The sequence below is a fragment of the Argiope bruennichi genome, chromosome 9 (assembly GCF_947563725.1).
Source record: "Argiope bruennichi chromosome 9, qqArgBrue1.1, whole genome shotgun sequence".
Lineage (NCBI taxonomy): Eukaryota > Metazoa > Arthropoda > Arachnida > Araneae > Araneidae > Argiope > Argiope bruennichi.
In genome coordinates, this window is record NC_079159.1 from 41,853,065 (window position 1) to 41,866,035 (window position 12,971).

A 12,971-nucleotide genomic window follows, 5' to 3' on the forward strand; every position below is an offset into this window, starting at 1 on the left:
CGACTTGTTATGTTGTTATGCTTGCTTATGTTTGTTATGATGTCATGCATTTTCTCCTGATGCAAATTTCGATAGTTTTAAAAGTTAAATAGGAGTGATGTACTCGAGGTTATTATCAAAGTATAAATCAAATTCATACAACTTTTTTCGCAATTTTTTATATATTAACATTTAAATAGATTAATCGAAACTTATGCGAGGTTAACAGATATATTTTAAAAAGATTTTATGAATGTTTCGAAATTTACAACAAATTTACTGTTTGAAATGTATTTTATCTTTTAAAAACATTTTTGTAATTTTTTAAAACAAACTTTTTAAAAAGAAAAAAAATTCCTTATATTTAAATATTTTTAGTGTAACATTTACAAGGAATCGGGCAGTTACATGATTTCTTAAATACGGTACAAAAATAAATTATTTTACATGGCATTATTCAAATTCATATGGAACTATATTTTATATTTTGATATTTTATATATTTATTAAAATTAATAAATATATAAAATATTAAAAAAATATATATCAAAATATCAATTTTTCCTCTTTAATATTGTAAAGTGAAAAATAACTGGGAATTTGGCTGGACTATCAGACTCTCAATGTAATTATGCTTCGTAATTACGAATATTTTCCCGAAACTTTTGGAACTTGAAGATGGTATGGAAATTAAGTTAAAACAAAACTCGTGAAAATTAAAATAAATTCAAGTGAAACTCGTGAAAATGAATTCCTTAATAACTTTCTTTGAAGGCACTATTCTTTAAATTAGCATTCATATCGCATTTCTCAACTTTTTTTAACTTAAATGAATATAACAAAAGACAGAAAACACTTTTTGAGAATAAATGGCTTAAAAGTTCTAAACTTTGAGCAGGCTTTCTCAAATATATTTAGCTGAATTTCTCTTTTAATTTTAATCGAAACGAGATTTTTAATAGAGAACTAAAGGCATTTTCAGTTAATTTTATGCATTATAAAATTCGACATTTAAGAGGCGCATATTCGATTAATGACGTCACTTTTCAAGCATTAATAAGAAAGATCCATTTTTTAATCAATACTTAATTAAAAAATGAAGTAAAATCCACGAGGAAAAATTAAGGCTTAAGCATTTGTTATATTACTCTAAGAAATAATATTTTAAATTAATGGTACGTGTTAATCAGCTGGATTAATTACTCTGTTTGAGTCACGTATGTTCGGCCTCAAAATTTCTTTAAAAAAACGTCTTGATTTTAAGATGCAGTTTTTTTATGTTAAAAAAATTAATACTCATTGCACTTTTTAAGAATAAAATAAGCTGGGGAATACTTTATAAAGCCTTCTTAACTTTTTTTTCATCCCCCTTTCTTTTTTTTTTTCTTTACCACTATGTGAAGCCTCTTGTAACTGTTACATTTTTTATCATATGGGATTATTTAATTTTGAATACTTTTTATATATAATTTTTATTTCTGCATTTTTTAAATGGATTTATCTGTATTTCAAAACATGTATCATGCAGTTCACTTAATAATGAGATTTTTAAAACTGCAAATATTGCTGGAAAAAAATGAATCATTTTAAAATTTAGAAAAAAAAATGTTTTCTTTAAAATACCAGCTTTGTTAAAGTGCAATTCCGTCCCTAAATTCTGATCATTTTTCTTAATTTACAGTTTTTTTGCATAATTTTGAACAAACACATTTCCAGATTATTGTAATGAAAAACTGAAATCATTTTCATTGTTTCATGAAATATTTAATCACATGATTTTTCTTCCTGTATTGAATGCTAAAGAAGAAATATTCTGTTTATTATGCAAGCAGTTTAAGCTGAAGTAAAATAAAATGAAATTATATCTTATTCTTTGTGATATGAGAATGATTAATATTTTATATTTCACTATGCATACTTATTTTGTGTATTTATTTGAAAATATGGAATATTTTTTGTAATCATACCATAAATGTAGCAATATAAAGTAATTAATGACATCAAATTGCATGTTAAATACTTAGCCCTCCTGGAAGAATTCTATAAGATTTCAGACTGTATTATTTCCTTTATTGCATCATGTGGCAACATGAAATAACTCCATTCACGTTGACATGATACGATAAAATTAAATTTGGAAATCCTTTGCACATCTTGCAAGAAGATGACGCACTTCAGGTCATAATACAACAAAGGAAAATGTGCAGCTATGTTTTGGGTTACATGTTTTGCTACACTATTTTATACGGTGATACCAAATGAGCGTTTTCTCAAGTTTCGGTTGCAACTCCATGATGTTTATCCGCCATAGCTTATCCTTATACTATTAACATTCCTTGAAAACGCGCTTCGAACGAAGGTGCTGTAATGTGAAAGTGGCTCCAATCTCACCATCAAGGTGATACCACAATTCAAGAATTCATGATAAAGCAATATTTTGACCAAGGTAACTTTGGATCACTTATAAAACGGATAAGACTTTGAAGACGGATGTTTGACTTAGTTCCAATATATGATGGTGAATTGCTGTGTCGTGCGGCTTTCAAAGAAACTAAGTGCTACGATTGACAAGAATGATACATGCAAGGCCTGTCTCTTGACCTCTGACCGGATTTGGGAGGCAAGATCTGCCTTCACCTGTCATCTCTTCTTGGACAGAGGGCTTTGGTCTTGAAGCAGGGATCTTTGCTTTACGCTCTAATACCCGGCCGGTTAAGTACTTTTTTTTACCATTTTAGAGCATAGCAGAGTAATCAAATTTTCTTAGTAGACCTCCAAGAAAAAGGCGCACATTGTGACGAAAAATCTATCAATTCTGTAGTCACCTCTAGGAAAGGGGGTTGTTTATATACTTAATATCAAAGTTTAAACAGAAGTGTATCTGTAGTACATTCAGAATAATAATACGAGTAATATTGCCGCATTGAAAAGAGGCAGTCGACTCTCCATGGCCGAATGTTCATAGCACTGATCTCATAATCAAGAGATTGTGAGTTCGAATCCCGCTAGAGACAATGCGATTCACTGTTTGTGTAAATATTTAATTCCTTGATTTTATGTTTTCCTTTATTTCCTGTTCCAGAATATTCTCGACATTTCTTTAGTTTACCAGACAAGTGTTCTGGACTTTTCTTACTGTTTCCAGAAAAGTATTCTGAAACTTTCCCTTCTAGTATAAAAGCAGAAGATTTGCCAGTCACTGTGTTCTGAGTTCAGTTAATAAATTGGTTTAGCTCTACTTCGTGTGCGTGCGTGTGCGTGTGTGTGTGTGTGTGTGTGTCATTGAGTTCTATACTAAAGTATCTACGCGACAATATTGAGATATAATCTAGAAAAGATGTAGCAAGAAATAATATGAACTCTGTTAAGTACATCATTCCCTCGTCTATTTGTGGGAGTTGTATTAAATTTTGGACGATACAAATCTATAAACTGGACTCTTTCAATCCACTCGTGTTAGGTCAGCAAGATAGATCGAAAATTTCGTAAACTAATTGGAATCAATTGCAAATATAGGAAAACTCTGGATTAGTTATGCAGTGTTTATTTTAATCTAATAAAACATTTGGCTAAATATGATTTTTATGACGACCTGGATCACATCACCAGAGTCAGTGCCCAGCTATAACGGACAGTGAAAAGTTGTAAACATGTTTTTATTTTTTAAGTTTCTGATGCAGACAATTTATCTTGAATGGTTACATAATTTTTTTTCTATATTTTATTGCAAATCACTTAATATCATTTATTACTACTATGCCAAATGATAATAATTACCAATGACTTAAATTAATAAAAAAATGATAATGGGGAAAATTTCTTATATTTTTTTTATTGTTAAAACTTATCCCATATCTAGAGCAAGGGAAAAATTTTGAAAAAACTATTTCTGTTTTTTAAATCGATAAAACTGTTGCTTTTTTTTCTTGACGCATTTTATGAAAGAATAATTAACCTATAAAAATATAGTTATAACTAAGAAATCGTAACCACATTAAAAAATAGATATTTTTTCAAATATTGTTACAATTTTCCACAGTCTTCCATAATTTTACTACCAGAAATTGTAAATCTGAATTAAATTTTAAACCACACCCATAAATGCGTTGAATGTCTATCAATCTGTCTGTTCGTGGGCAAACGAACAGAGGATTAAAGATTTAAAAAAAACCGATCTTATGAAATGGAATTTCGTATATGGTTTTGGCATCAAAATTATAAATCATTTTGAGTTTTGAAACAAATCTATCAAAAAGCCTATTTGATTTTCTTTTCATTATAATGTAGAAATAGACATTTAAATCCAAAGAAATAGCACTCCTTCCCTTAAAATTTCATTAGTTTTATATTTAAGACAATTTATTTGGTTACACTAATAATTCGTTAGCGTTTCTCGTGCAATAATCCATATGAATCATTTTTGATAATAGAAGAAATTGATCTCAAAATTAGTCTTGATAAAAAAATATGATTCCTATAAAGACAATTGAATGAACACTGTTCGTTTTACCTCTTTATCAGCCATAAAAATGTTCTTATATGAAACTAATTCACATACTTGAACCATTTTTGTACTATGCATTCTTCATTTGTAGCGTTCGGAATAATGCTTTCATTGCTCGTGGGAATTTGTATGCTGATCGTATTGATTTGTGGCGCCAGATCGGTCAAAGAGGAATGTCATTAGTCAGAACATTATCTATCTTTATTTGACATCGTTTCGAAGCTACATCAGATAAGAGAAAAGAGCAACATCCATAAATTACTCGCTTCTATTTCAAACCTATTATCATATTTTGTGTATATGAATAACGTTGAATCATTTATTTTGAATGTTTATGTATGTAAATCTGAAATTGAAAAGATAAACGCTTTGAGATAAAGGAAATGGAATCCATTTCCGATTATCGGTTCATGGAAGAAGAGACGTTTCATTTTGGATAGTAATGAACAAAAAAGAAATTTTTTTTTGAGTCATCCTTATATAAATTTCATGTTTCTTCATCTTTTTTAAATCTCTGATCATCTTCAAAAATGAATATTTGTTACAACTTGAAATCTGCTTTTATCTGTTACATTTTATTTACTATTCATGTTTACTGTTAGTTTTTTTAAAATATTTTTAAATATTTTCTTATTAAAGATAATTGTTACCCATAATTTGTAATGGTTCTATTTATTTATTGTTTTCCATAGATAATTGTTACCTATACAATATGCAAATTATGGTATCGCTAAAATATAAAATACTGAAATGCACACGGCAAAATACACAAAGTTTTATTAATATTTGAAATTTAGCTGAGCGAATTTGAAGTATTTCTATAAATCCATGCTAGACTTTAATGGGTAAGAACGATGTAAAATATAATGAAATCTACTTATTATTTTTAACAATTTCCATAACAAAAAAAAAGTCATTTTGACCATTGCAATTATCTTCTTGGCATGACGAGATATTTCGTCATACATGGTTAACAGGTAAACAGAAGATAAGCTTACCTTTCCCGTCGAAGCTCGGCATTCCGTTTTCGGAAGGTTTCCACAAGCATCTGCAACTCTTCCGCATGCTGCTCGTGTATAGAAGACAACTGCTGCGTGAAGTCGGCGACTGGAAATGGAGAAAAAGGAGCAACATAAATAATGTAAAACGGAAATAGAAAGTGAAGTTACAATATATCAACACATACAGTCTGTCAAAAAAAATATTGGGACACCCCACAAGTTCACAGATTTTTATCACCTCTCATATTAATGCAATTATGGTTATAAATGAAATAAAATTAAAAACACCGTGCTCAAAAAGTATTGGGGCACTTCCCAATAAATAAAGAAAACAATGCAAACATAAAAGTTAATATCTTGATGGGCTGCCTTTGCTTTTTATGACCTCTCAGTCTGTTTGTCATGGTTCGGGCCAATTTTTTGCAAAACGATCGATTTTGGCTCTCACTTCGACCAAATGTTTTCTTAACTTCTGCTTGTTAGAAATGTGATGATCCTATAGTTTTTGCTGCAAATAATCTTACACATGCTCAATAGGATTAAAGTCTGGACTTTGCAGGAGTCTTAATAACACTAGAAGAGTGGTAGAGGATCCATTACTTGCAAATATCAGTGATGAGTCTCTATGATTCGTATTATTTTCTTGGTGGAATTTAAAATATCTTGAAATTCCCAGCTTGCTGGCACTTTGCTTTGAACTTCGCTTGAGAATATTTATTCATTGTACAACCAATAAAATGTAAGCTCCCGACACCAGTGTTTGTCATACAAACCACTGACAAATTTAATTGCCATCTCCATGTTTGACAGTAGGCTGAAATGTTTTGACTTGTATTCATGAATTTGAATTCTTCCAAACTTTTAGCCTGCCATCCTATCCGAAAATGTTATATTTGCTTCCATGAACGAAAATTACATTTTCCAAAATTCTTTCGGTTGCTTTACATACATTTTTAGCAAACGTCAGCCTAGCTTGTCGATTTGCTTTGCTTATGTAGGGCTTTCTTTGAGGTACTCTGCCATGATATTTATATTTTCTTAAAACATTTCTGACAGTTTCAGGATTTACAGATTTTCCGAACTTAACTTTTACATTGCAAAGTCAATTTTACTGCACTAATTTTTGGATTAAAGTGAACTGGTTTCATAATCCATTTCTCTTCATGTTCATTAGATGTCCTTGGACGCTCTGACTTTCGCTTGTTTTGAACACTACTTGTTTTCTTGAACTGTGAATAATGTTAAAAACAGTAGACTTACTCGATTTCAAGATATGTCATATACAGCGAACTGATTTTCCATTTTTCCAATGATTTATTACAAGATCTTGCACATAAACCGATATATCTTCATTTCTCAACATTTTTTCTATAATTAATTTTATTTATTGAAAATTTTATGTTTAAAATTCATGTACCTATCCGGCTAGTCATTATTTACAGAGATGAATAACATTCAAGACTCGCTTAGAAACCATTTGACAGATGACTCCCAGTTCAGCAGGGATTCTGCTAAAAGCAACACCTTACAATCCTAATATAAGAAATTTGTTATCTACTCAGCAACAACAGAAGCCACACTAATTTTACTTTAATTTGAATTACACTTATAACTAAAACATTTACTACTATACAGTGTAAAATGTATTTTTTCGTAGTAAATAAAGAGTTTTGAGTTGTTAGCATTTAGTTTTATTATTTTCCCAATAATCACATCCAAAATTAATAAGTAAAAATAAGGTATAGACGGCATTTTTTAAGAAAAAATGGCACGTTGATCCTTAAAGGTTCGCCACCTCCGAGATTCTTTATAAACTCTTTATGAGGTAGATGAAATATAATAGACGAGTTTCAGGAACAGTTACATAATTATTTTTCTACGTTTCACAATTCTCAAGACAAAATAAACACGGACACGGAAATACACGACACTCCCTTAGAATACAATCGACCCCCAAGAAGGATCATGGGAAATATACCTTGATGTTAATAAGGCAACGCCATCTATTGTATCAAAAGAGAAGGTAGTAGAGTTATGTAGCCGCTACAAATGTAAAATAGATGCAAGTAGAATAAACCTATGCTTAGCTTAAATCTCCTTGTTTTATCCCGTTGTTCGCCATTGTGTGAATTGCCTGTGATTCACGCCTACTATCTAATTAGATATTCTCTTCGCTACTATAATTAAGAGGTAGTAAAGAAGTAGGTATCTTTTTAGATATTAGATCCGAATAACAGGCATGGTTCATTTCAATGAGCGCGTTAAGATGACTAGTGACTGGACAGTATGAATGCAAGTACAATCGAATTTTATTTGCATGTAATTTTTTTAAAGGAATAATGGTAGATTCAAAAGTGGCATCTAATATAGAAATCCATTTGAACGTGCGACATAAGTTTATTCCAAATTCATTTAAATTATAAGGAATCTAAACCAATTACGAACATGACTACCAATATTCAACCGAAGTAACTTCCAAAATATGCTTTATTCGTTGATGGATTGATACCAAATCTTCAAATCTTTCGAAATTCCAGCAAGAACTTTATTTGAAATAATTCCGAAGCATATAAAATTCATTCACATACAGTTTAGTTTGAAAATAAAATTTCATTATATAATTCGTGCATGGACCGGTTTAGTGCTGTAGTATTTAAAATATTTTAAATCTGTAAATTGATAATTTGAAATAGGCTCAAAATTAAATATATAATTAAATCGGCCTAAACATTATTATTTTTTACTTCTATCGTCAGTAAACATCAGTTAAATAACAATGCTCATTATATTCACCTACTTGAAATAAAATAATATATTTTTAATTCTACTTCCTAAATGATGTTTAAAAGTTTAAATCTCTCTATAATCATAGACATATATTTTAACAAGTGACATGCTGGAAAAATAAGAAAAAAAATGAGTTTTACTGAAACTACTGTAGTAAAAAATATTTAATAAGCAAAATGCTTCGTAAAGCCCAAATATTGCGATATACAACCGACATTTACTCATGACACAAAGCGTTTTCTATGTTGGAAATGTAATCGTAAAGCAATATATAAAGACTTTGAAAAATCTTTTATATATACGTTTCAAAGTAAATAGTTAGGAAAATTAATTTCTTTAAGTTATATACATCTAAGGAAATCTTACTGTGATATACGAACTATACCGAGATTTGTGTGAAGAAAAAGGGAAATGCGAAATGCAAGCGTACAACTTCGTTTAATGGAATCCGTTTGTGTAATATTTCTTTATATTAAAACTTTCAATCCATTTATACTATTTCTTAAGTTCAATACGTAAATAAAAATGAATTTTGGTGTGTACTTTTTTTATAGAAATAAACAGGTTTTTATAAGATTTTGATGAGATTCTGCATTTGTACTCGTCCAATACTTCACGATCAACTTTTCAAAATCCTAATACAATCGTTTGTTAATGAAAAATTAAGCAAGAGTTTTGGCACTTTTTAATCATTTGTTCCAAAAACACTGTTTTACAAAATTTTTATTCTACTTTTAAACTCAAAAAATTACTTCTTTAATGATACAAATGTCATTTTCGTATAATTTTTCTGTAAATTTTAAGAAATTTTTTAAATTTAATTTCATGCACAACATCTAATAATGTTTTTATTGTTATCATCAAATTCAAAATAATTCCATTGTTCAGTCAAATAATTTGTGATGCAAACACCTTTTAATTTGCATTTAAATATATTAATGTCATATTCAGAACTGCGTTACAAAAAACGCCTCCTAATTTTAGACACACTAGCATTGTGTTGCCACTGATTTTAATACTATTTAATTTCAGATGCTTTTTAAATTAAAATTTATCAGGCTTTTTTTTAGCCAAACGATTTTCTGAAAGAGAAAAGTTTCTGAAAAATATTTTATCGATCATTCTAGGTATAAAGTGAATATCAATTATAACCATGCATTTTCAGTTGAATGGAGATTGGAAAGCTTACAATATGATGTGCGATCCTTTCATCAAGAATCTTATGTGAAGGTAAGATACTTCTATTAAGGAGTCTAAACAGCAACTCCTGAATAATTTAAATCAATACGAAGAGGGTAAACGGCTGGATTGATTAATGTATTGCTTGCGTATTTACGTATCAAGTATTTGCTTTCAAATTGACTTATTTGCTTTTCTCTGAGCAATGTTCATTCGAATAAATTAGGATTAATTCTTGATAGGGCTAATGAGCTCTGAATTGTTCGAAATCGCCCTTAAAACGTGACATTACATTGTGATTGTAAATAAGCATAAGCTTTATTTAAGGATCAGATAAGTAGACTATTTAAGGTTCAAATTAGTAAAAAATTAGCGTCCGTTATCATTTTCATAGAAGATATATGATTTTAATTTAGAAAACATATTTGCTATGAAATTTTTAGATTCTAGCTCGTTTTTAAGATTAAAATTGTTTAGATTATTAAAATTCTGGAATAAAACTCAAACACAAAATTATTTTAACCAAATAGTAAAGGAAAACGGAATTTACATAGACTAAATATCTTTACAGAATTTTTAGGAATTTCTTTCGGGCAATAACATAAAATAAGGCTCAATTTAGAATTTTACTTGTTGGTTATTTTAAATTTTAGTTTCAGAACATTTTGACGTTTCTCTCCTCCACTTTCTCAAATGTTTACTCAACAGTTTAAGTTTTAGGTTTATAATCGTAACATGGAAAAAAATACGAGGATGAATTTTAAGCCTCTTTCTTTTAATAGAATGGATTCAAAATTTGATAAAGATTTATAATTTTGCTGACAAAGCGAAATGCTGGATTTCATTTTTCTAGCCGATGCATGGATTCGAAAAAATGAACTGAATGTCTATTGAGTTTCGTTAAGAAAAAATTTAAAAAATAATTATTTTATATCTCTTTTTATTGAAGCACTATTTACCATTCACACATCAATCCTTAAGTAAGGTATAATATTCTATACATTTATTGTTTCAAACCTGGTTAAAAGCCTTCATTATTATTGATGATTAATTATTTGCTATTATTTGAAAGATTGAGTTTTGTGGTTGGTAAAAATCATTTTTACGAAATATTTTCGAAAATATATTAGAAAAACATTAAAGTGTTTAATATTTAATTAGCTTATATTTTAATTAACTTTTGAGCATTGAAAAGTTATCAGTGATGCTCCTCTTATCTTAAAGCCCATGTGTTCGAATTATATCAAGATCGAACAAAAAATCTAGATTTGTATAAAAGAAAATATAAAGAAGCATGCATATTTATGTAGGAATTTAATATTAATAGAATAAAAAATTAATTATTATTGAAATTTATAATCTTAAAATCTGACGTATAAATTGTTATTTTTTTCTATCCTTTTCTGAAATTTATTACAGAAATCTTGGCAAACATTCAGCTTTAATATTCTCTTTTTGACTTAGAAAATGTTCGTTATTTTAAAGGAAAAGTGTGATACAGATTTCCTATTTTTTTAGCAGTAATATTTCTATCTGCGTTGCATTTGTCAAACTTCATTTTGTTTGCCCGTGTCAAAAAATCTCGGGGAACTTCTGCGATATGAAATTTTTGCTGGACGTTTCATTGCAAATATCAAAGGCAAGATAAATATTTTTGGTTTTTGGAATCATTTTTTTTCAGTAAATTGAAAATATTTCTAGTTTTTCTTGAGGAATTTTCAGAGATATAAGAATATTTTCCGAGAATTATAACATTTCCATTAGTAATTTGGAAATAATACTTTATTTTATTTTACATGTTAATCATTTATTTTACTTTATAAAAAAAGAGTTGTATTATAAATAAAGCAATTAATCTTCAATAGCAAGATATTATTTTGTACAAGCCCATTGTGACATATTATTTTTACTGAAAAAATGCTACAGACAACTTAATTCTCAAAAATGACATCAGATATCTCCTTTCTAGAAAAAATAAATTTGATATTTCAAAAATAAGAATATATAGAATAAGATTTATTTCTATATATTCACCTTTTCTTTTAATTGTTTAGTATTTTATGTTCTTATTTTGCAAACGAAACATTTTAAAGTGACATAAATGAAAGGTTTTTTTAGCATGTGAGAACATAATGTTATTTTGATTAGGGATTTTTTTATCATGTGAGAGCATGATGTTGTTTTGGTTAGGGAGTTTGAAGCTCGAAATCGCGTAGGCAATGAATAAAGCATAAATGGCAATTTTTATCATCATCTTTTAATCGCATATATTTTTTACCTGCTTTTACCAGTATTGCATTATTATTATGTATGCTTCTTTGAAAGCAGACGCGTTTTTAAAAGGTTGACCTGCTTTAACCAGTATTGATTTATTATCACGTATCTTTGACAGCAGATGCGTTTTTAAAAGATTGACGTAGAACTATGAGATCATAGCTGCTATTTTATCTCAAAATCGGTCCAACTCTAGAAAAATTGAAAATGAAAGTTTAAAAAATTTTATATATAGAGAGAAGTCTCGTGATTGTTTCAAATCGGTTTAAACTAGTTAATGACTTAAATTAAGACAAATAATGACTTAAAAATAATAATGTTCTCACATGATAACTTGAAATTTACAATCGTAGATTTCATTTGAATTTTTTTTGTTTTGATTCTTTTTCTCATAGTTAAGTTTCGTTTTTATGCAAGACTTATTAATGATTTTTCACCAAGCACGATAAAAATTATGCCACTCGGAAAAAAACTTCGCCAAAACTCAGCTTTCTTGAATAACTATAAGAAATGGTAATAAATGGCTTTTAGGGCAGCCGTAAAATTATCAGAATAACCATAGTTAGTGAGAATTCGTCAAGAAACCATTTCTTACATCTTAGGCGACTGGACATTATTAATAAATAGAACATCCTTTAAAACATTATATGTAGCTCGTTTTGGTAATCTGTAATTAACGCTTATAGTTAGCGTAGTTTATGAGAATTCCATTGATTTTTATATATCAAAAAAGAAAAATAATAAATACGTATAATTTTTCATTTAAAAGATAATATGCATTATTATGCGTCATTTAAGTTTGTGATAATACACGTTATTTAAGTTTAATGTTTGTAGCCCTTGCTTACGCTGCATCTTTATAACAATTTCGTAAATCTAACTATTCAGCTTTTGAAACGCTGAGATATTAAATATTACTTTGCATAAAGCAGACGCTTCGTCGTATTAAATTTAAACCTAAAATTAAACTTAGCGAGAAATAAGCTGCTGTCTTCATAAAATTCACGTGGTTTATTCCGAAAGACATCATGTCAAATAATGAACGAATAAATTTATGCATCAAGTAATTAAAAAAGAATTTATAGGAATGTGGCTACAGTTCAATGCTTCATTAACTTTTGTTGCAACATCATGCAAAAGATATGAATACAAAATATTTATTCCATTTCTATACTTTGAAGTTTCACAATAGATTTACTTCATGTGTCCTCTTTTCATGATGAATAAATTGTAAAAACATGGGGAAA

The 12,971-nt window shown here is 28.6% G+C and overlaps 1 protein-coding gene across 7 annotated transcripts in view; it reads right to left on the reverse strand.

Annotated features, from left to right (window-relative positions):
• LOC129983710 (uncharacterized) overlaps nt 1-12,971 on the reverse strand; it is a 599,516-nt gene that overhangs the window by 161,042 nt on the left and 425,503 nt on the right. For all 7 annotated transcript variants that reach the window (XM_056093306.1, XM_056093309.1, XM_056093308.1 and 4 more), the window contains exon 2: nt 5,482-5,590. In XM_056093306.1, coding sequence (XP_055949281.1) covers nt 5,482-5,590 — 109 coding nt within the window. The remainder of the gene's footprint in view (nt 1-5,481; nt 5,591-12,971) is intronic.